General features: G+C 47.9%; 1 protein-coding gene across 1 annotated transcript in view; it reads right to left on the bottom strand.

The window, feature by feature from the left end:
* Nucleotides 1-626: 626 nt before the first annotated feature.
* VPS35 (VPS35 retromer complex component) overlaps nucleotides 627-22697 on the bottom strand; it is a 1351314-nt gene continuing 1329243 nt past the window's right edge. Inside the window, exon 17 of the mRNA XM_069607068.1 lies at nucleotides 627-1594. Coding sequence (XP_069463169.1) covers nucleotides 1415-1594 — 180 coding nt within the window. The 3' untranslated portion in view covers nucleotides 627-1414. The remainder of the gene's footprint in view (nucleotides 1595-22697) is intronic.

Raw genomic sequence — 22697 nt, 5'->3', positions numbered from 1 at the left:
CAGTATCTGTAATAGCATAGTGGGAAAGGAGTTTGCCGACTTTCCTTTCAGTCATAAGGAGGTTCTAAGTGCTTACCCCACATCCCTTTTCATATATTGGTATTATTGTTTCACTCTATTTGTACTCCTGGGTTTTAGTATACACAAGTCTTGGGTATTGTATGCACATATTTAGATTCAAAGTTGTACACTGTGCGATTCCGTGCACATTGCCTTCTTCCTTTCTTAACACAGGGGGAGCCTGAAGGAAAGCTGCGTGGCATCTGCATGACACTGAAAGTTAGAGGAGAAGACAGAGATCAGGTGGGCCAAAGGGGCAAAGTAGAGGTTGAAAAATCCAGGGTGACAGGATAGAGCACTTGGGAACGCCACAGGTAGAGAGAGAGGTGGCAGAGAGAAAGGGACCAAGTCGGACCTATGTCCCTGGATAGACATTTCTCCATGTCCATGTGTCTGTGGTCCATGGACTCTTTGTGACAACATCTACTATCAAGGAAAGACTTGAGTGCTAAAATGCTCCTCACCCAATCAGAAAATGTTTCCCATACACTGGTGGATTTTCCACCCACATTCCTACAGTGACTTATGAGTAACTAAAGTACCAAAAATAATACTCGAGGCCAACATACTGTTAATAGCAATTTTATTGTTTGGTGCAAATCATGAGACGTAATAAACTTGTGTAATGCATTTCCCCTAAATGTACAATAATTATTGTTATACATACACTATATAGACCACAAGTCTTCCATATAACTTTTTCATAGTATCTGGAACAAAAGTTTGTTGATAAATAAGCCCTGTGCACAGTACTGGCCTTCACTGAATATCACAGAACTCTATTATGCAAAATATAACTTCTGTCTTTGAACATGGTGCTTTACAACTTTCCAAACATGCATTAATATATACTCTAGTTCTCATGGAAATTATTACACATAGCAATTACCTGAATTAAAAGAAAAGCTCAAGCAAATTCCCACATACAACGTCTTAAGTCAAATCGCGAATTTTCGAGATTGGCCACATTAACATGGAAGAGAACAGCTATTGCAGGATTAAAAATCAATGAGCCAGTGAAGAACAGAAGCAACACAAATGAAGAGAGGCATAAAAGAAAGATTTTGGGTAAAGCGCTGCACTTTACAAATATAGAGAAATGGATTTGGCAATGCTATGTTTATAACCAAATTCATATGTATTGGCTCAATTTCAGTAACATTTTAAATATGTCAATTATTCAGGTGCTGTGTGGAGAATGCTGAGAAACATTGGGCTGACAACTTAAAATAATTAAATAGTTACCTAATTGGCATTTCAGAAAGGCAGAGTCTATGGAAAAACTAGTCTATTCATAAAAAAAGTTACATGAATGGAAATAAAGGAATGGGTGCAGGGTTTAGGGGCATTTCTTTCAAACAACAAGGCCTTCATAAATTGGACCTTCAGATTCTGGGGCTTCTCTCCTCATACGCAGGTGCTCCAATGTGTTATGAAAGTGTTTGTTTATTTGTTCTGTTTCTTCACTGGATTCAAGGTTGGGAAGGTCTTCTCTGATCTTCTGGATGAGTTGATTCAAAACCTGAACGGTCACCTGAAATTAAATTCCACAAATACAATTGCATTAAATAACGTAAGGTGGAAGGCATTGTTAAGACCACAAGTATCTGTGATCCATACGGTCAATAAGTAACTTGAAAACCAGAATGTTTGTATTTACCGCTAGAACTGCTGCTACAATATGGCTGGCAAACACAACTTGTGATGGAAGTTACTTGCCTGTAAAAGTAGTTAGCCAGTGAGGAGATCCTCAAGAGATTAAAATAAAAAACAAACAAAACATGGTGCACACTACTCATTTGTCAGTGGCAACGACTGCACTTGCATGCTGGAAAATGCATGTGTGTCAGGTCTCTGATGCAGAGCATTCTGGAAGCCCTTAAAACCAACTGATCTCTGAAATGTGAAGTGGCTGACCCCTACCATCACCACTGACTAAAATGTTTTCTTTAATGTCTTGAAAGAATACATTATTTTTTTATAAACACTTTTTTTCCAGGCCCTTCTTAATCACAGGATTATTTTGGGGATGCTACCCCCAAAACTACTGGAATAGGCTATGGTCCTTGAGCAAGGGATGCTCACCAAATACACATCCTTAAAACAGACCCAATATTGCTGCACTCTCACACACGCTGGCAGGACAGAGGAGATTAATTTACTGAAAATATTATAGAACAATTGTTTACTCCCCTTCTTATTTGAATTATGCTAAGCGATCACTTTCTAAAGCATAGTAGCTTTGGCCATTGGCCATCCTTCAAAATAAAAAAGTCTAGCGCACTCAAATATTATCCAACTGCTTACAGTAAATGGAACAATAAACAGATGTGGTCTTGGTAATCCGACGTTTCACCTGCTATTGAAAAGTAGCATAAAGACCCTGTGCAGTTTTGCTTAGCAAGCAATCTACTGGATGATACAATGTACTCACCAGTAATAGTCTTTTTTGCAGCTTGTCTCTACTTTAGAGTCACTTGTAATGCATATTTTACCATTTAGTGGTTGGTCTAGATTTGTTTACTAAAACTGAAAAGTTAGCCGACAATAGGTTGTTCCATGTATTATGTGTACTTGCTACTCCAACAGTGCTACTTCCATTCAACTTCCTTTGCGGATTGCTACATTTCTGCCTGCATGTTTGTTTATCTTTTTTCTTCTTTATTGCAATCTCATTGCAAATGAGGACTATGTATTAAAAACCCTTTTCATCCTGTTTTACATGGCAAACATATAACAAATGAAGGATATGTTAGCAACCTTGACAATGTCCCCTTTTTGACCCTGCTTCTGAGGGATGTATGTGGGGCTGATTCAGGGGTTGGCCCCATCATCCGCGCTGTGAAGTGGGTGCAGTATGGGGACAATTCCCCAGTGCCACACCAAGACCAGGTGCCTGGAAATGGGGAATGCCACATGAGACCTACTACTGATGGCAACTCGCTAAATCAGTCCTTGTGAGGGGCATGCCCATGAGACGAGGAAATGAGAAATGCTGGCCCTTTACATTCGTTTGTATTTGAGAAAGAAGTCTACGCCACGGAACACAGTAATGCAGAACGGCAAGAAGGATCTGCAAAAGAAAGTTGATCTGACTGGCACTGCAGTCCATGAGGAGGAGCCAGAGTCCCTGCCAGCCCCATACAGATATGAGCGCCGGAAATACATTCTGCCCTAGATGTGCACAAGTAGAAGATTCACCATGTAGGTCAGGTCTATTATATGTTTGGTCCCGCAGACAGAACACGCAGTAGGAGGAAAGTTAAACTCAGCCAATTCCTCCTGTATTACCAATCCCTAGCTCAGAATTGCTTTTATACGTATGCACAGGACATAAATCAACCAGGTCAAATAGGCGTGGTGGTTGGGACATCGGGGCTCGCTCTATACCAGGAAAAAACATTTGCTAGTGTGGGTGTTTAGAGCAGCGGATGATCGTGGAGAGGGGGGTGAAGGTGCAGCAGGATGAGGCAGTGAAGGTGGAGATGGTGCAGGAGGAGGTGCTGCAGGGAAATAGAAACTGCAGGGGGTAGTGGTGGAGAGTGTTTAAGGTGCAGCAGGAAGAGGAGGTGGGAAGAGAATTAAAGACACAGGAGGCAGAGGGAAGTGAGTGGATGGAGAAGTGATTGGAGGAAGAGAACCTCAAGCAGTAGGGGAGAGGCAGCGGTTGGAGGAGAGCCTTCAGGAAGAAAGGAGTAAAGAATAGTTTCAGTAGAATATGGGTCCAGGCGATAGGAGAGAACAGATTGGGTAAGTGGGAGGTGAATGAAGGGGGAGGCTGATGGAAGAGGAAAGAAGTTGAAGGAGAAGTAGGAACTGTGGCCCTGGAAGTTTAGGACCAGCCATTGAGACAACCATTAAACCAATATCTGTAGGAAGTGGTAGGAGGAATGAGCTTGAAGTAGAACAGCAAGCAGGTCAGCTGACAGATAGCCCAAGGGTCAGGAGCAGTCCCTAGAGTCAGGTCCCCTGGAACGAGTGAGCGTTGGTAGGGCAAAGACTATAAGGGGTAAAGGGTTTATGCCCTTGGGCCAAAGCAACACCATCTCACAGATCCATGCACAAAGACACTGTTCTGGCATACTTCACACCTGGGAGAAGCTGTGGACACTTTTATACAGGAGTTGGGACTTGCAGCAGGAGTGCTTGGCATATCACAAAGATGCTACCCATCTTGTGGCCACAGGGAACCTGTCAGAATACAGGACCCCATCCACCTGAGCCCAATGGGCCAAGAGACAGTGATGTCATGGAAATATCCTGTGAGACTATTTGTGGATAAGAACTTTTAGTTGCTTGAAGACAGAGTGACACTGCGGAAATCTGAATCACAGACTATGTGGTTGTGGAATTCTCTAAAAGCGTGCTCGTCTCTCAACCATGCTTTCCAAGGAAGAGATGCCAGCAACAAAATAAATTCCTTTTCCAAAACAGCCTGTCCCGTCACCACAAAGAGATGGAATATGGGCCTGTGTTCCCTATTACTCAAGGAGGCATTCCTGGGAGGGCTCAGAGATAAGAACATTGAAACATGTGTTTGTCAAGGGAAGGAAATTGGGGGAAGAGATCTTACTCTAACCGTGGTTTAGTAATTACCAGCCCAAGGAGAGATAGACATACCCTAAATCCTCTGATGGTGATCTAGAAGGCATATCCCTTTGTTTTTGCGTTAGCCATGCCTGCTATTACTGTAAGACTCTAAGAGCCTACACCATCAGATACCAGAATATTGTAAAAGGTTGAGTAAAGATGGAAGTCATAAAACCCAATTTTTTGGTTGCTCTCAACATCTTTTCCCATTGCTTTGTAACAATAGTAAAAAAAAAACTAAAAAAAACATATGTATCCTTCCCCAGTACCTTCTCACAGAGTGGGTGGAACACCTGGGACCCATTCAAGTGGTTACTGATACAGTCTATTACTGAAAAGTAATGTTCCTTTTTCAGCTTATGAATCTGTTTTCATATAATTAGAAAGCAGTATTCCCCACCCTCTAACAGAAGGTTTAACATATTGTTTTTTAGTACTACTTGACAACTGTAAAGCTACATGTGACTGTGTATGTAGTAAGGCATAGTGAACAAAAGTACAGAACTTTATGTTGCAGAGGATATCGCCCAGTGTTACATTCGCCAGTAATGTGAGTTTGACACCTATTGCCATCATAGTAAGTGCGCTTGGCTAGTTAAGCCTATCTTCTGGTTAGCTAGTATTAAATTGTGAAGAGCTGGGAGCTATTTTGCTCCTGGTTATAGCCAAGGGGAGCCTGGTGAGCTTTAAACAAACAGCTACCAGGAGCTACTTTTGACTACCGAGGCAAGTGGCACCATATAAACGCAGCTATGTGATATTAACTGTGTAGGTTTGGGAAAGTGCATAAAACAGAATAAAGGACTTGCCTATTGGACATTTTAAGCATATTGTCTAATGTATAATAGACACAAAGTTACATTGTGCACATCAGCTAGATTTGCTGCATGCTATGTACTACTGCCTGGTTTCCCAGAGGTACCTCCTGCCTAACGGGTGATGATTGATGGCCAGGAGCTGCTTTTTGCTCCTGGTCAACAAATCCTAATTTCGATCCCCATTATTCAATTCTTGGATTTACTGAACTATGCAGCTTGCAATGCCTGATTTGCTTATCGGGTTTCCATATGCTACAAACAATTTATTAGTATTTCCTAGGGGGGTCTGGTTCATTCCAAATAAAACCTAACTTATCTTCTCGCACATAGTGTTTATACAGTCATGTCAGCCTATGATTGGGAGTCTTGAAATAAACTGGCAGTTAAACTACCTGGTTCACAGGAAATTTGGATACATGTTTGGTGACAATTATTTGTGTGTCCCGAATTCCACATTGTATTTTTGTATGGTTACAAAGGGTTTGGCTACTGATCGAGATCTGAGTTCGCAGACGCTCCTGATGGACGTATTTTCTATTAGAAATCAGACATTGTGCGTAAGGTGCTCACGTGTACTTATGTTTTTGTGAACTAAGAAAGCATAAACTGCTGTAAGTCAGACATAAAAGATGGAACAGGGGACACGATTCAACAACTGAGTTTATTAAAGAAATGAAAGAAAACCTTGTTTAATCCTGTTTCTATAAAGTGATCCCTACTCTAGAAAATAACAAAAGGGTGCTTGGCTGAATATCTCAAATACACACTGTCCTCTGTGCAAATCTATTCAAACCTCCTATCTGCACTACAAGTATACATTTTTTTTAAGACAATCAAAACTTGAGCTTCAGGAAAGGGTTACTTCTCCCTTTCAATAATCTAGTGGTGGCTGGTTTTCTGACCCCCACCATAGACTTCTTCTAGTATCTTTCAGTTCTTGGATAAGTATCAAAGCTCTGAAATAAAAACAACTTATCTTTTTGGTTGCAACAAGGTTCTCATTGGATAGTGCAGTCTTTGCTTTATCCTGTCTCCTGGGAAATCTCCTCCGGAGCTGGATAGGTCAGTAGTCACAATAGCAACAGATTTCACTCTTTGTCCTGTCTGAATTGTTCACCTTCTAAGCCTCCTGTAGCCTACGGGATTGACCAGCTCGGGTTGTTTTATCCACTTTTTCACCCTCTCGAAGGGAATATGGTTTCTAAGCCTCGGATGGTCTATGATACGTTATGGCGTTTGTAATGAGCCTATACACAAGTGTTGCAAGGCGCAACGAGGCAAGGAAGGGGGAACAGAGGGAGGACAGAGACAACGATCTTACTAGGCTAAGTGACATTGAGATATTGCAAGTGCAGGGGAGGGGGAGGAGAAAAGTGAAGGGGAAATGGGAAGGGGCAGTGCTGTACATGGGATAAAAACATTAAGAAGTGCGGCAAGCACGTAGCAGGTGCAAGGGTAAGTGCAGACAGCAGGTGCCCAAAAGTGCTGGTAGGGGGACTGTAAGGTTACAGATCCAGACCCAAGTGCAAGCGTTGCCGGGAGGCAGTGCGGGTGTGCAACTGGGCGGACAGGGACAGTATCAGACAGGAAATCAGCCGGGGAGAGTAAGAGAGAAACAGAAGCAAAGAGGAAGGTCTTGAGGTGCTTTCCGGAACCGGAGATGGTTCTCAAGTTTCAGAGAGGCAAGGAGGCTGTTCCAGAGGGAATTCCCAGCTGAAGAAAGATCTACCACCAACTCGCTGCTTGGGGAGCAGCGACTGACCCTGAGGGAGGTGGTGGAGCGAAGAGCTTGAGTAGGAAGGTATTTACGAAGAGAGAGTTGAAGGTATTGAGGACCCAGACCGCAGAAGGCCTTGTGGACAATGCCGAGGGTTTTGAACTTAATCCTTGCAGCCACTGGGAGCCAATGCAGAGATTTCAGTGCTGGAGAGATACGATCCCTGGGCTTGGGGCCAAGGACAAGTCTCGCAGTCCTGTTCTGGATGAGTTGCATAGGGTGGAGAGTAGAAGCAGGCAGATTTAGAAAGAGGCTGTTGCAGTAGTCCAGCCTAGAGAGAACCAGAGCTCTAGTGACAGTGAGCTTCTATGGGAAGGAGAGGATAGGAAGAATACCTCTGAGGCGGTGCAGTTGGTAATTTGACTTCTTAGAGACGTCAGAGATGTTTGGAGAAAAGGAGAGTGTGGAGTCGAAGTTGACCCAGAGGTTTCTTAGCCTCACAGGTGGGAGCAGGAAGAGGGCCAACGGAGGGCGGCCAGAGGGTAACAGGAAAGGAGGGTGCAGGTGTGTTGATGAGGAGAATCTCCGACTTACTGGCATTAAAGCAGAGATTGTTGTGGGCACACCACTCTTGGATAGCAGAAAGACAGTCAGAGATGAGAGAAGGAGAAGAGGTGGCAAAGGGGAGCCTGAAAACGAGCAAAGTGTCATCCGCATAGCACTGAAAGTTGGAGCATACAGCGGCAATGCAGTGGGCGAGAGGTGCCAACAGCCAGGGAGAGAGGTTAGACCCCTGGGGAACACCACAGGTAGAGAGTGAGATAGAGAAAAGGAAGGATCCAAGTTGGACCTGGGAGGGTCGATCCGAGAGGAACGAGGTCAGCCAGGCCAGGGCCTGATTGGTGATAACCAGGTTATCACAGAGACAACTGAGCAGGATAGCATGGTTGTCCGTGTCAAAGGCAGAAGAGAGATCGAGTAAGATGAAGACAGAGGGGAGATTAGAATCAAGGTTAGAGAGCAGGACTTCACGGATGTTCAGGAGAGCAGTTTCTGTGCTTCTGGCTGCTGTGAAGACATGGAGACAACCAACAGATTCAGTATGAAGATTAAGCTGGAAGATGGACAGTTTTTCCAGGAGGTTGCCCAGGAAAGGAGTGATGGAGATCAGGAGATAGTTAGCCAGGCAGGAAGGGTCGGCTGAGGGTTTCTTGAGAAGAGGGTGCAAAAGATAGTGCTTCATGGGGGGAAGGAGTGATTTCAGAAGTCAGCCAGGGCAGGAACTAGGGTGTCAATGTGGTCCTTTATGGTTTTGGAAGAACAGGGAAGAACTTGTTTTGGCAAGACTTTCATAGCTCAAACTTGTCTAGAAAACTTGCCAGGGGAGAACAGAGGAAAGGAAGAGAAAGAAGGAGGAGAGGAGGCCACAGGGGGGGGCAGAGGTAGAGGAGAGAGTAGAGGGAGTAGGGGGAGAGGACGAGAGGGTGGACAGGATGTCCTGGGTTTTAGAGATGAAATGAGAAGCCAGGGTTGTGCAGAGGATCTGGGAGGGGATAGGAGACGTAGAGAGTGCAGCAGGATTGGCCATCTCCTTGCAGATTTTAAAGAGTTCGGCCGAGTTGTCAGATGCCGCAGAGACACTGGCTTGCATGTGGGTTCACGTCTTAGTGTGGACAGAGAGCCGGTATTGCCTTTGGAGCAGGCGGCAGACCAGCCTGTCAGAGGATGCACAAGAAGCTACCCATTTCCTCTCAGCCACCCGCACTTGCATTTAAGGGTGACAGGGTCAGAGTCATACCAGGAGTTGCACTTGGCTTTGGGCTTCAAGCGCATCCCCATGACAGCGGCAAGAACATCAGGAGTATCAGAGATAGAAGAGTGGAGCATGGAAAGGGCTGTGTCACGATGTGAGTCGGCCAGAGGAGGAAGAGGGGGAGAGAAAGCATCCAGGTGGATGTTAAAGTCTTCAAGAAGGAAGAGTTGAGTGGTCGAGGCTAGGAGGGAGGAGGAGAGGTCCGCCCATTCAGAGAGGAAGGAAGTGATCTGACCAGGTGGCCGATAGTAGCTACAGTAAGAGAGTGACCAGGAGAGAGAGAGAGCGAGAGCCTGCAGACAAGACATTTTTTATTTTTTTTATTTTAAACATATTTTTATTAAGAGAGCAGTTCATAAGCACGACAGTAATTTATACAGTTCCATTAACATACAGAGAAGGAGCATTCAGAAATAAGACGCCACAGCATCCAAATTTTAAGTACAAAAACATCACTTGCAAGATAAGCAGATATCACAAATCAAGGTGTATGTTCAGATGCTACATCTGAGTCCAGGTCGCACAGATAGAAGCGCAGCAATGGCCAGATATCCTTGGGGCGAGAGGGCGATGGCACTGACAGTATAAATAATTCCTCATCATCATTTACCATACAAAGTTCCTTCAAGAAGGAGGCCCTAGTTGGGGCAGTGGGGGATTTCCAGCATTTAAGGATACAACGTTTTGCGATGATGCATGATATATTGAATAACCTCCTCGTAGTTTCCTTTACCTTCCCTATGTCGCCCAAAAGATATTTCAGGGGCGAGAGATCTGCCGGAATGGCTGTGATGTCCTCAAGGAGTACTGCCACTTCCCTCCAGAATTCAGCAACCCTGGGACACGTCCAGTACATGTGATAAGGCCCTGCGTCAGGGGAGTCGCATTTAGGGCAGGCGCCCGTGCAAGTTTTCACAAATTTAGCTATCCTGGAGGGGAATAGTGGAGTTGGTTCAGTACTTTGAACTGGATTAGTCGTAACCCAGAGTTCATAGACACCGATCGGGTTAATTGACAGTACCGGGCCCAACGGACCTCATCTATCTGGGTGCCCGTGTCTCGTTCCCAGACCTCTCTCATCGTGTTGCGTGACGGGGAGTAGGCCTGAAACAGGGTGTATAGCATGGAGACCCCCTTGCCACGGCTATCCGTGGACATCACTGACCTAATACATTCATGGGATTGGGGTTCTTGTGGGAATGTTGGCCATCTCGCCAAAAAGGCCGCCCTCATTCTATAGTATTGAAGGTGTTTAAGTTGACCCCTGCCCACCACTGCAATGAAATCTGTGAGATCACAGAACTCCCCGTCTGGGAACATATCGCCCAATGTAAAAAGCTTGTTAGGATCCCAGGATTGCTGAAGGGCCCGATCAAATGTGGGGGAGATGCCAGGGAAGTCCCATAAGGGAACCTCCGGGTCATAGGGGGATTCCACGCCGATTCTTCTATATATCTTGGCCCAAGCTTGAGTGGTTGTATATACTGGGTCAAATGGGCATATGCCACTATAGCGCGGGTTAAGGAGGACTGAACGTATGTCGTTTGGGCGGACCGAGTGTTTTTCAATAAGTATGTGTGGGGCTGTGTCCTCAGGATCAAACCAGTGTTTTACGAATTGTGCTTGTGCACATAGATAATATAACTCAAAGTCCGGTGCAGCAATGCCACCCTTAACAAAAGGTTCCACCATTTTATCCCAACCCATCCTAGCTGTTTTCCCATTCCAAATGAACGAGGAAGCAAGAGATTTAAGTTTAGCGAAGAAAGGTTTACCAGGCCAGAGAGGGATATTATTGAAATAATACAGGAGCTTGGGGAGAACCACCATCTTTAGTAACGCCACCCTCCCGTATAATGATAGTGGTAGGTTAGCCCACATCTGAAGCTTAGTCGCCAGAGTTGACAGCAATTCCCCATGGTTGTGTGCGTATAGCAGGTCTTTGTTTCTAGCCACTAGTATCCCCAGGTACCTCACCTTGGAGGGGGCAAAACGAAAACCCTCTATACCAGCCAGGTCCCCTGTGCTATCCGTAAGGGGGAATATTTCAGACTTGGGCACATTGATTCTGTATCCAGAATGTTCCGAGAATTCCTGTATGTCTGCCATGATGTGTTTTACGTTCTCGATGGGGTCTCGGACGTATAACAGGGTATCGTCCGCATAAAGCGAGATAATCTGAGGCCCAGACATCCTAAGCCCTCTATGTGCATGGTGTTGGCGTATGTATTCCGCCATTGGTTCAAAAGTTAGAGCAAAAAGTATGGGTGAAAAGGGGCATCCCTGTCTAGTCCCCCTGTATAGGCGGAAAGCGGGGGAGAGAGTGGGTTAGTCAAGACCTTAGCTGTCGGCTGTGTGTACAATAAACGCACACAGTTGATGTAGTAGTGACCCAGGCCAAACCGCTCCAACACCAGAAAAAGATAGGTCCAGGATACTGAATCAAATGCCTTCTCGGCATCTAGTGTGACCACAGCCGCCTTGGCATCCGGGTCTAACTGTGCCATAACATTAAAGAGGCGCCTCAAATTGAGGGCAGTAGATCGGGCTGGAATGAAGCCCGCCTGGTCGGGGTGGACAAGGATCGATGTATGGGAGAAGTCTAGTGGCCAGCACTTTTGCAAAAAAATTTGCATCAGTGTTAATTAGGGATAAGGGTCTGTAGGACGCCATGTCTTGTGCCGGTCTGCGGGGTTTCAAAAGGACAGTGATAATTGCCTCCCTCATTGACTCCGGAAGCACTTGCCGGTCCATCGCCTCCCCCCATACCTTCAACAACAGCGGGGCCAACTCATCACTGAACTCTTTATATAGTTCCGCAGGCAGGCCATCAGAGCCAGGAGAGCGACCATTCGATAAAGCTTTTATGGACTCAACAATCTCCTCCCATGATAGGACTATCTAGCGCCCCCCGGGTCGCATTGGTTAGTGTGGGAAGGTCGAGGTTGTCCAGGTATCGGAACGTATCCTCTTTATTTTTCTGATCGTGATTAGAATAGAGAGTGGAGTAAAACTCCATGAATGCAGAGTTGATATCCCGCTCTCCATTCACCAGTGTACCATTAGGGGTGTGTATACTCGGGATCGGGTTGTGGTGCCTGTCAGTTCTAAGCATGTTGGCGAGGAATCTCCCAGCCTTATTACTCTCCCCATATCGTCGCGCTCTGGCCGGTGCGGCCATATACAGGACTTCTCTGTGAGCTAGTTTATGGAATTCTCCCAGTGTTGTGTGCAGTTGTGAAAGGGTTTCCTTGTTCTGTGTAGTACTGTATTCGGTCTGTAGTAAATCAAGCTTCGCCTCAGTAGAACCCAACTCCTCCCGTACCGACTTCAACATACCAGTCGACTTTCCCAGGATATTACCCCTAACCCAGACCTTAAATGCATCCCACAGAGTCGCGTAAGTTGGAACTGAACCTTCGTTCATTTCCAAAAATTCTGCGATCTCAACATGCAGCGACTCACATACATTAGGGTCTCTTAGGATTGTGGATGGCATTCTCCATCTTCTCGCCGGGGGGAGAGCGTCCCTCAAGTTTATGTCAAGTGTTATCGGTGAGTGATCAGAAAGGGTACGGGGGTGTATATCACACCTAGAGATAGCCTCAGCTAGGGATTGACTAATGATCCAGTAATCAATGCGCGAGTGAGAATCGTGCACCGACGAGTAGAAAGTATATTTCTTCTCCCTCGGGTGTAGTACCCGCCATGCATCAAACATGCCCATCTGGTTCCATCAATTGTTTAACTACTAGTGCCGCCCTGGTGGGAGTCCTAGGGACCGTCGACGAGCGGTCTAGGCATTGGTCTAGTATCATATTGAAATCTCCACCCCAGACGACCCGCACCTCCCCAAATGAGGTTAACATATCTGCTAGGGCACAATAGAACTGTGGATCGTCTAAATTAGGGCCATATGTGTTTATCAGGACCGTCTGGTGCCCCGCCAACTCCCCCAATACCAACACGTATCTTCCTTGTGGGTCTATTTTGCTTGACTGATATTTAAAACACAGTTTAGGGTGTATAAGAGTCAACACTCCCCTGGATTGTGTCGAATAATCAGTGTAATACCTGTGGGATCCCCATCTAGGCAAAAATTTAACATTGACCTGTCCAAGCGCATGCGTTTCCTGCATAAACAGTATTTGGGGTTGTGTCGTACCACATACGCTGAGATCTTTCTTGCCTTAATTGGGTTATTTAACCCCCGGATGTTCCAAGAAAGGAGCTTGATGTCTAGTCCTTTATTGTCCCGTGTCATGTTCATACCACAAATCAAGTGGGAGCCCACACTCTCGTCCCCCCTGCAAGGGAAACGGAGGCCCTGCTGTAGAACTGCTCTCAGGTTTAATCATAACAACTCTGAACGTACATTCCTCAAACAGGACCGGCATAACCGCCGGCCTAACCGTGCCATTTTTCCACCCCCAACCCCCACCCGCATCATCAACCCCAACTGGACGATGTACCCTTAGAACCATAACCTAGGAACACTCCTGGGGGGTATGAGCGACACTCACACGGCCTCCAGCCCAAGAGATCTGCATGGCTTCGTTAAACCAAACATTAACATTCAGGGCCGCCCAGTGGCCAACAGCCGCAGCATTATAGTGGTGCAACATCAGGAGAACCACATCAACCCTCGGGGACATTGGGTTCCGCCACACCTCGGGGCAGCAGTTCACGACCCCCAGCCCGGTCCCGAGCCGGCAACGGGATGGAGGCCTCAACATACAACATGGCTTCTGTTGGATTCTCAAAAAAATGAGCCCGGCCACCATGCTGTATTCTCATTTTCGCCGGATAAACAAGTGAATACGGGACCCGGCGCAGCCTTAATTGCCTCTTGACGGGTTCGTAAGATCTTCTCAGTGTTTGGACATTCGTGGAAAAGTCCGGATATATGTGTATCCTGTTATTCTCATGTAGTAAGGTGCCCTTTTCCCTGGACATTCGCAGGATAGCGTCTCTGTCCCTGTAGTTTAGGAGACGGGCGATTATTGTACGAGGCGGAGTGCCCGGTTTGGGCGGAGGTGCCGATGTGCGGTGTGCTCGCTCAACCAGAAAGTGGTCCGAGAATGTATCCGGGCCCAGCAATTCTTTCAAGAGGGCTTCTACTTGGCTCTCCATAGCTCCTTTACCGAAGGTTTCGGCCACCCCGACCAACCTTATGTTATTCCTCCTTGAACGAGATTCCAAATCTTCACACTTATCAAGGGTTTTTCGGAGGTCCCCCTTCAGTTGGGCAATGTCGCGGTCATGTTGCGCTATCGCGTCTTCGTTGGTGGCGATTCTACCTTCGGCCTCAGTGGTGCGGGCACTCTCCTTGTCCACCCTCGCCTTGAGGGAACTAATTGTTGCCCCAATGTCATCGAGTTTTGTGTTTACCGCCAAGAAGCCACCCTGGACCATAGCCATCAGTCTATCCACCCTCTCCTCCATTGGCAGCTCGGTTGAGCCAACTGCCCGCTGTGACGGTGGATCTGCGGACCCACTGGGCTGAGCACTTGCAAAGGAGTCCATTGGACCGGTTTTCCTGGAGCGTACTCCCTTCTGATCGTGGCGGCCCATATGCAAGAGGGAGCCGGGGTCTCTACTACCTCCAGTGTCTCCCGCGTCCGCGTGTTGTAGAGGCGTTTTATAGGATAGGCAGCATGTTAATCTCAATCGCCGTGTGACAATTCAGGGGGACAATGTCGCAGTGGCCCCTATAGGGGGGAGTTGCGGGTAGGCGACCAGACCTTCAGGGTCAACAGTACATTGTATGCCGTTGTGTGCAACCGCTAGGTTCAGGCACATGGATAATATTGTGGCGCGTAGTCTAGTGCCCCAGTTGCCTAAGGCCTCAAGCCCGCACCAAGGAAGCAAGCTGTGACGAGCAGGCCTGGCCCCAAAGTGTCACGCTATGTACGTGGCGGCTGCCGGGCCCCGCAATTTCCAAGAGGATTATTGTCCGGGGGAGACCTCCCCGAGAGTGATCACACCCTCCAGTGCCAATTCCCCATTGAGGACGGTCTTCCCCCCGCCAGCCACCACACCCGACCTTACTTGTGGCGGGATTCCTCTGGGGAGGGGGCCCCTCGTCCAGCCAGATTCAGCAGATGTCGCCGCAGGGTGTCCTCCACGGGTTCCACGCAGACTCAGGGAAGGCAACCGTCCGGTAGGGCCAGCGGCCGCCGCCTCAGACCCCCCCCGTCCACAGGCTCGAGACTCCAGCAGGGAGCTTCCGCGTCCACCAGGCCCCGTCGGGCCCCGTCAGGTTCTCCTGTCGTGCCGGCGCTCTGCGCGAACAGGATGTGTATCCGTGCGCGGCCCCTCCCCCCGCGGCTCCGGATGGATTGTGTATGGAGCCCGCAGGCGGCCAGCGACGCGGCTCCAAGCCGCCGGATTTTCTGGGCGGTATATCTACCGCACGGTCCAGTGCCCAAGCCCCAGATTAGGATGAGTGGGGGCCACGACCGTCAGCCACGCAACGGCGTGCTGATTATGCTGCCGGGGCGGCCCTGAGCAAGGATGGTCGGTCTTCAGGATTGATCGAAGCCGGAGCTCACGGGCTAGTCGGCCATCTTGTCGTGCGCAACAGCGCCCCCCTTTGCCTGCAGACAAGACATTTGAAAGAGGAGTAGGCCTGCATAGGAATGACAGAGGCAGCAATCCACTCCGGGAAGATCAAGGCTACACCCCCTCCGGAATGGTTGGATCTGGGTACAGAGAGGATCTTGTAGCCATCAGGGAGGAGAGTGTCAAAGCTTGTGACAGAGTTGGCCATGAACCATGTCTTGGTGAGAGCGAGGAAATCGAGATCAAGTTCTTCCAGGAGAAGTGTTTGACAGCTGAGCGAGAGTTGGGAGTGGCAATATGGAGAAGGTTACCTTTTGAAAGACTTCCGGGGAGGTGTAGTACAAATCAGAGGTACGCCCTGCGGAGGTGTAGAAGGAGCCCGAGGGACATGGGGGCAGAAGAGGAAAGAGGAGAGAGCAAGGTAACTAAGGAGGAGGCAGAGGAGGGGAGGAAGGCCTATGGGCCTGCCTTACTCTGGTAGTCGTTTTGCTAACCCCCTCCTGGGGTACTTCTACTCACAACCCCGTGAGGGCCAAGGGCCGGTTCTAATGACTTTCTCAGCCTTTCTTCTCTCGTGTCTTCACCCCTTCATGGGATATTTGGTGTCTGAGCCCTGTGTTGGCTTGTGGTTTTTTCAACCAGTTCACCGCCTCGTGGGATATACAGATTCTTAGACTGATGCAGGCTTTGTTCTGGCCTCACTGCTCTTGGTATGGGGGTACATACCTCTGTTCCAGCAGTGGGATCCATCCGGGACATCGTTGTCTTTGGCCGGCACTGTTCCGTGTCTCAGACCTGGCTTTGGTCGGGACGGTCTTGTTTTGCTCAGTGTCTTCTCCTTTTTGAGATGGGTGGGCACTGGACATCGCTTCAGGGAATGTTGCTCCACTGCTCCAGGTTTGGCTTCCTCCCTCTTCAGCAGTCCTGGGCTCTTCGGGATCTCTGCCTAACACACCAGGTGGCAGGGTTCAGCGGGCGTTCCAAACTCTCGCGCACTACGTTAATGACATGGTTCTTCACTCGGTTTCTACATATGAGGCATGGACTCCCTCCTCTGCGCGGTCACAAAGGTTGGCATTCAATGTTCTCCAGCTAACTGTCTCTTGTGTTGCTTGCATCCAGGGGTTCTTAGGTTCCTCCCTGGAAAGGAAAGGGAATATGGCATTGGTCCTGGTCTTCAAAAGAAGGCAGTAACAAATACAGGACAGAAACCAAGCCATCCACTTTAAAGGGGCCCTTTTATATACGATCACTCTGTTCAACCCCCATGGGAGATGGAATGAAATGCTTTCTTGGCATTACTTGTCTATAGAGGGGGTGGCGGGGAGCGCCCCCAAGTGGGATCCTGCTTGCCCTGTCCTCTAGAGAGGGCATTGCGTAGCAGGCTCACCTCCCTTGTCCCAAAGAGGGTGGGGCTTCTCCTTGGGGAGAATGGACCAATTGCCTGGATTTGTCACAAAGCCCATGTAGGAACCAGGAGATGATGCTTCTTGATGCCTTCGATAAATGCCTTTAGTATTTGCTCCTTCCAGCAAGTTAATCTTAAATTGCAATGCGGTATAGACCACCAAGGTAGTGAAACACTTTGCTCAAAGAACCGCACGACAATAGCGAAAAGTTTTAACTTGTTATTACAAATAAATGTATATGCAACTCAACTGGTTTCTGAGACTAGGGGTGGTCCCTGCACCATATCTCGAACTCCAAGTGGGCTCACACCTACCTAGTGCAGGGTATCCTATTCCACCCATAAATATCTGTAGACTACCACCATGTTACCCCTACTGTCTGGGTCTATCCCTTTCCTTAATTGGGGGGCTGAGGGCAATGGCCGTATTTACTTCTCTCCCTCAAGGAGTATGTAAGGAACCTAAAGAGGCAGTCAATTCTGCTGATGGCAGACTCCTCAGTTTCTCCACACTCATTTGCCAACACTCTTTTCTCACCCCATCCTCGTCTATGTCTACACACACACACACACACACACACACACACACACACACACACACACACACACACACACACACACACACACACACACACACACACACACACACACACACACACACACACACACACACACACACACACACACACACACACACACACACACACACACACACACACACACACACACACACACACACACACACACACACACACACACACCTGTTTTCTCCTATCTCCACCCTCCAACTGTTCGCTCCTCTCTCCCTATACTTCCTGTCCTGATGTTTCTTCCTCTACTATCTATAGTGTGCAAAAGTTGCCAGGTGCAGGCTATCGATGGGTACATTTGACCTCTTTTAGCGAGTTAAAGCAGGATGTAATGTGGGGGCATCAAGAATGCCTGGGCTGTTCTCTCCACACCACACAAGAGCAACCATTTAAGATGGTAGATCCTTGGTGTAGAGTCTGCTGTTGGCAAGCAAAGGGCTGAACAGCATGCCTATGGCATGTTCAGATGTCCACATTTTGTGAATTCGGGGTCACGCATTCAGGATGAGTGACCCTGAAATGTGATGGTACAGCCGTCTGCCTTCTCTGGATAGGAGATTCACAGTAAGGAGGTGGTAACAATGAACCATTGTTGTTGGGATGTCTTTCTAAAATAAACTGTCCTAGAAGGAAAGACAGACAGGGACGCGACTTAGTCCAAAGGTTACTCCTCCTTTAAAATCCAGAACAATAAAAAGAAAGGCCCTCAGGTTTTGGACACTCCAATGTTCTTATCACATAATCCAGAGTGTAGCTAACTTAATCCTTCTCCAGGGACATTGTTTTGTGACCTGGGTAGGACGGATTGAGCAAGAACAGCAATGAAGCTCAGTCTGTATACTTCGGGCACCGATCCAATCTGTAGCATCGGATAGGCTCTGGGCCTGCTCAGCCCTGCGGTATCTTGCTCTCTTCCGATCCCCTTCTGGGTTGTCTGTTTTCTAAGCCTGGGTGCGCTATGGACTGGATTAGCCCTATTCCATGGGATTTGTTTACCTCCTTGCAGGACTTTCCTGATCTCATCCCCACATGGGTTATGGTAGCCGGGACTATTTTGCTTCTTCTGGCCCATTGCAGGGTCTTTACTTTTTCAGCCCCAAGTGGGCTCTGGGCTTGCTCGGTCGGGTTAGTGTCTTTACTTCTTCAGCCCCAAGTGGGCTCTGGGCATGCTCAACCTGAGTTAGTGTCTTTCTGCTACCCCCTTGCTGTGTCTTTGCTTCTTCAGCCCTTACTGGGCTCGGGACGTGCTTAGTGCTGGGTAGTGGGCTTCTTTTATCCCCTTGCCGGATTGTATCTTCCTCACCCCCCAGTGGGCTCCGGGCTTGCTCAGCCATCTCTGTCAATGGCTCCACCACTTTCCAACATTTCCCCCATCTCAGCCGTGTACCTTTTCTCTTGCGGGGGGTGAGGAGGAAGGTTCAATTTCTCAGGCCCTGCGGCTTCGCTTCGCTCTGCGTGTGGTTTTCTCCGGTTCCTCGCCTTCTATTTAGTTACTTCGGCGTTCGGGCGTCAGGATGCCTGGACCTTGGGTGCGTTGCAGTGCATTTCCTGCTTCAGAGGACCCTGAATGACTGGGGTCCCCCACCTTTCTCAATGCAGCTGCTGTACTCGCAGATTGCTTGCTCTCCGCTCAACACGTCCTCTGCATGGTTCTCCTTGCTTTGCTGGAGGGACAGCCTCTGTCTTCCGCGTCTCGACATGGGTTGCCACTCCATGCTTCCTGCTGGATGCTGCCTCCTCGATGTGGTATCCTGCTGGCTTTAAGTTCCACCCTGGATCTGGAAAAAAGTCTGTTAGGCAGAAACCTGTGCAGTTCCCTTAGGGACCACTGCAAAAGATTTAAGACTACAGGTGTTTGCAGTAAACCCACTTGGTAGCAGTCTGCACCACCCAGATTTACCTGGTAGCTGTGGCTGAGCAGTCAGACTTCCCTCAAGAAGAGTTAGGCAGTATGCAGAGTATACACAATAGGCACTCAGATACAATAATACAAGCAAACACTGACCAGAGCTTTGGTATCAAAGTATATAATTATTTATTTAAAAACACACAGTTGAAACACTCCAGCACTTAAAGGGTTTAGAGAGGCTTTAAGAAAGTTTAGCCAGGGTGTCCCACAGTAACACAGGTTCGAAAGCCGGGGGCTAAATCTACCCTGTACAGTCGGTAGCAAGGGAAGCCAGGCGGGACACGGTACCTTAAGTGGGAAGGATCCTCCAGCGGTGGCAGTTGTTCCTGGTAGTGGGTGCAAGTTGCGTCGACGTCCAGGGGAAGAGAAGATCTCAACTTGGAGGAAAGATGAAGGTCGTTGCACTACCAGGGAAGAAACCAGCCGCGGAGTGTTCCGGTTAAAGGTGGTACCTTTGTTTCGCGGTCGTGGTAAAACGTGGTATCCCGGTTGCCGGGGTGCTTGGCACGGGCAAGGCGGCCACGAGATACGTCGGGAAAGCGAAAAGACGGTGAAACTGGTTATCCCCACCAGTCAAAGGAAGAAGACTCTCCGGCGGGAGATCTCTTCTGTCGTTGGGAAAAGTGGTGAGGCAGTCCAACAGGGCTCCACCGGTGGTGGTGTCGTGGCAGGTCGGCTCAGATTCTCCCTTGTCGGATTCTTAGGTCCTGTGGCGACTTCTGAAGTTCCAGTCCCCAAAGCCCTGCTTTTATGCAGCAAACCCCCATTCACTCAGCCTAGCTGTCACTCAAACATGCTAAGTGGTGAGCCGGCCAGCTCACCACTTGGGCCAATCAGGATGGAGTGCGACTTGAGTTGCCTAGGCAACTCAGTCCAGGGTGCCTACATTTCCCTCCACCCCTCCTAAGTACCCCAGACAGAATGGCACCACTTTGGAGGGCTTCTGTGGAGAAGCCCGCCAAAAAGTGGAACAAAGGGCTCGACTTGGGTTAGAGTCACAGAAGAGAACACAAACGCCATTTTAGAATCAAGTTTTGGCAAAAAACACCAACCGGAGAATTAATATTAATTAAATAAACCGGCGGTATGTTCGAGGCTACCGTAAATAATTAAATAAAGATAGCCTAAAACAATGGGAAATCCCATAGGAAAATATTTGCGGTTGAATATAAAAAGTAGTATCCACTGCCACCAGCCAAAACTCGATCAGGGGGGACGGAGACGTGCCCCCTCGACTAACAGACCCTGGGGCAATCGAATTGCCCCAGCCAGTACGTCCACAATATGATGGTTTGTACTGGTTCTGTTCAGAATTTAAGACTAGTAAAGTCAATGGTGACTTTACATGCCCTGGGAGACAGTAGTCAGTCCCAGGGTATGGAGTCTATACTGGGGGGTCACTATGACACCCCTGTGTTACTGCACTGAGGGTGCTGTGTAACACACATCACAAAAACAAGTAAAAGACCCCAGAGCCCATTAAACACATCTAGATTCAAAGAACCACACTTAAATCATGTCCAAGAGTGAGGGTAAAAGAGTCTCACTCTTGGCAGGAGAAAAAAATAAACCCCAAAAATCCAGCAAAGCTGCTGGGGGACTCACTAGGTTAGGAAATTCAGCCTAAACAGAGAATTCTCCCTAACAAAGTCCATTGGTCAACAGCCTCTGCAGGATGTGAGAGCAAACAGAGGTCAGTCACCAAGCCTTCCACCTAAAAGGGGCCCTGAATATTATTAACAGGGTTACTTCTTCTCATGCAACCAACCAACAGGAAAAGGGAGGTGGGATGGAACCTGAATTGGGCACTCCTTATCCTCAGAAGGGTGGGATCCCACTTGCCCTGACCCCTACGGACTGTATTGCGTAGCATGCTCACCTCCCTAGTCCCAAAGAGGGTGTCATCCCCTTGGAGAGAAGGGACAAATCCCCTGGATTTGTTACAGCATCTTTAGGTCCAGAATCTGTCTCCACCGGATGTCCCTGGAGTACACTCCCTGGTTGCTTTGAGCCACTGGTACTTTGTCAACAGTGCCTTTTGCTGAGAGAGACGCTTCTTGCCGAAGCTCCTTTCATTGCTGTAGTGGCCCATTTGCAGATTGAATTCTTGGTGGCTTTCTTTGCAATTCTAATGTATATCCTTTTTCTACAATAGACAGCCCCCATTTTTTTCTAACATTATTTCTGCCAATTGCTGTAAGAATTGCTGTAAGAATTGTGCTATTCTTCCACCTACTGTGGCATGGTTTGGAGGAGGGTTTGTAAATCAGACATGCTATTTTGAAAGTCAACCCTTACCCTAGGTTGCATTCTTGTGTTTTAAAGGCTCTCCCTTTCCAGTGTGATATTCTCTCCAATATCCTGGAGTCTGGTACAATTGGTGCGGATAGCGTTGGCTCTCTTTCCCAGTAGAAATAAACCAATTGACCAACCAACTACTTTATTGAAAACTGGCCAAGTCTGTCAGCCTCATCTATTTTCTTTCCAAACAATTTCTTGCCCTCAAAAGGCATATAAAGTACTTTTGCTTGGACATCTGGTTGGAATACAGTGCATCTTAGCCTGTGCAGCACAGCCTTGTTTCCTATCAGTTTAAATCCTGTTTCTGCCATGTCCACCACTATATTGACGGCATAGGTGGACACTTCTTTTCCATCTTTTAATATGTCTAGTGCTTCCTGGTCCTTCTCTTCTGAGAGGTGTACCATTTATGGCGCAATAAGGTGGCACATCTCCCGATTGTATCTAGATATGACGGCCAAGGCATTAGCTGTTTTAAACATGGTTGCTCCGGTAGCTAACACCTTTCTAAAGGCAGCCACCTTCCTGTCTTCATTGTTTGGGGCACTGAACACTTAGCTGAAGGATTGGCCGACTGTATTTTGGCAGCTACAAGACTACAGATTCCCCTGTGGGATGGCCTTGCAAACATCTATGGGAGTTTTACGGAGCACAAGGCTTCTTTTCAAGCCATCCCATGAGGGAAGGCTCCAAGAATGGGGTATGCATGACCTTTAAAAACATGTTTGAGAATTGGGATGGACATCACCAACTTTCTCCATTTGTCTATGTGGTCAAACAGGAAGCACTCCTTTTTGTCAACAGTCGGGATGAAACAAAATACATTACACGCTCTGGACATTATAGCATGGAAAGCACCTATTTTGTCCAGCAGTGAGGTCTGTGGTGGTTATTCTAGAGTATCATCTTTTGAAGTCACATAATCCC

This window comes from Ambystoma mexicanum, chromosome 1p, assembly GCF_040938575.1.
Source record: "Ambystoma mexicanum isolate Mex_15411 chromosome 1p, UKY_AmexF1_1, whole genome shotgun sequence".
NCBI classification, from domain to species: domain Eukaryota; kingdom Metazoa; phylum Chordata; class Amphibia; order Caudata; family Ambystomatidae; genus Ambystoma; species Ambystoma mexicanum.
Note: the sequence above shows the minus strand (reverse complement) of the source record. Positions and strands in the feature narration are given on the sequence as shown.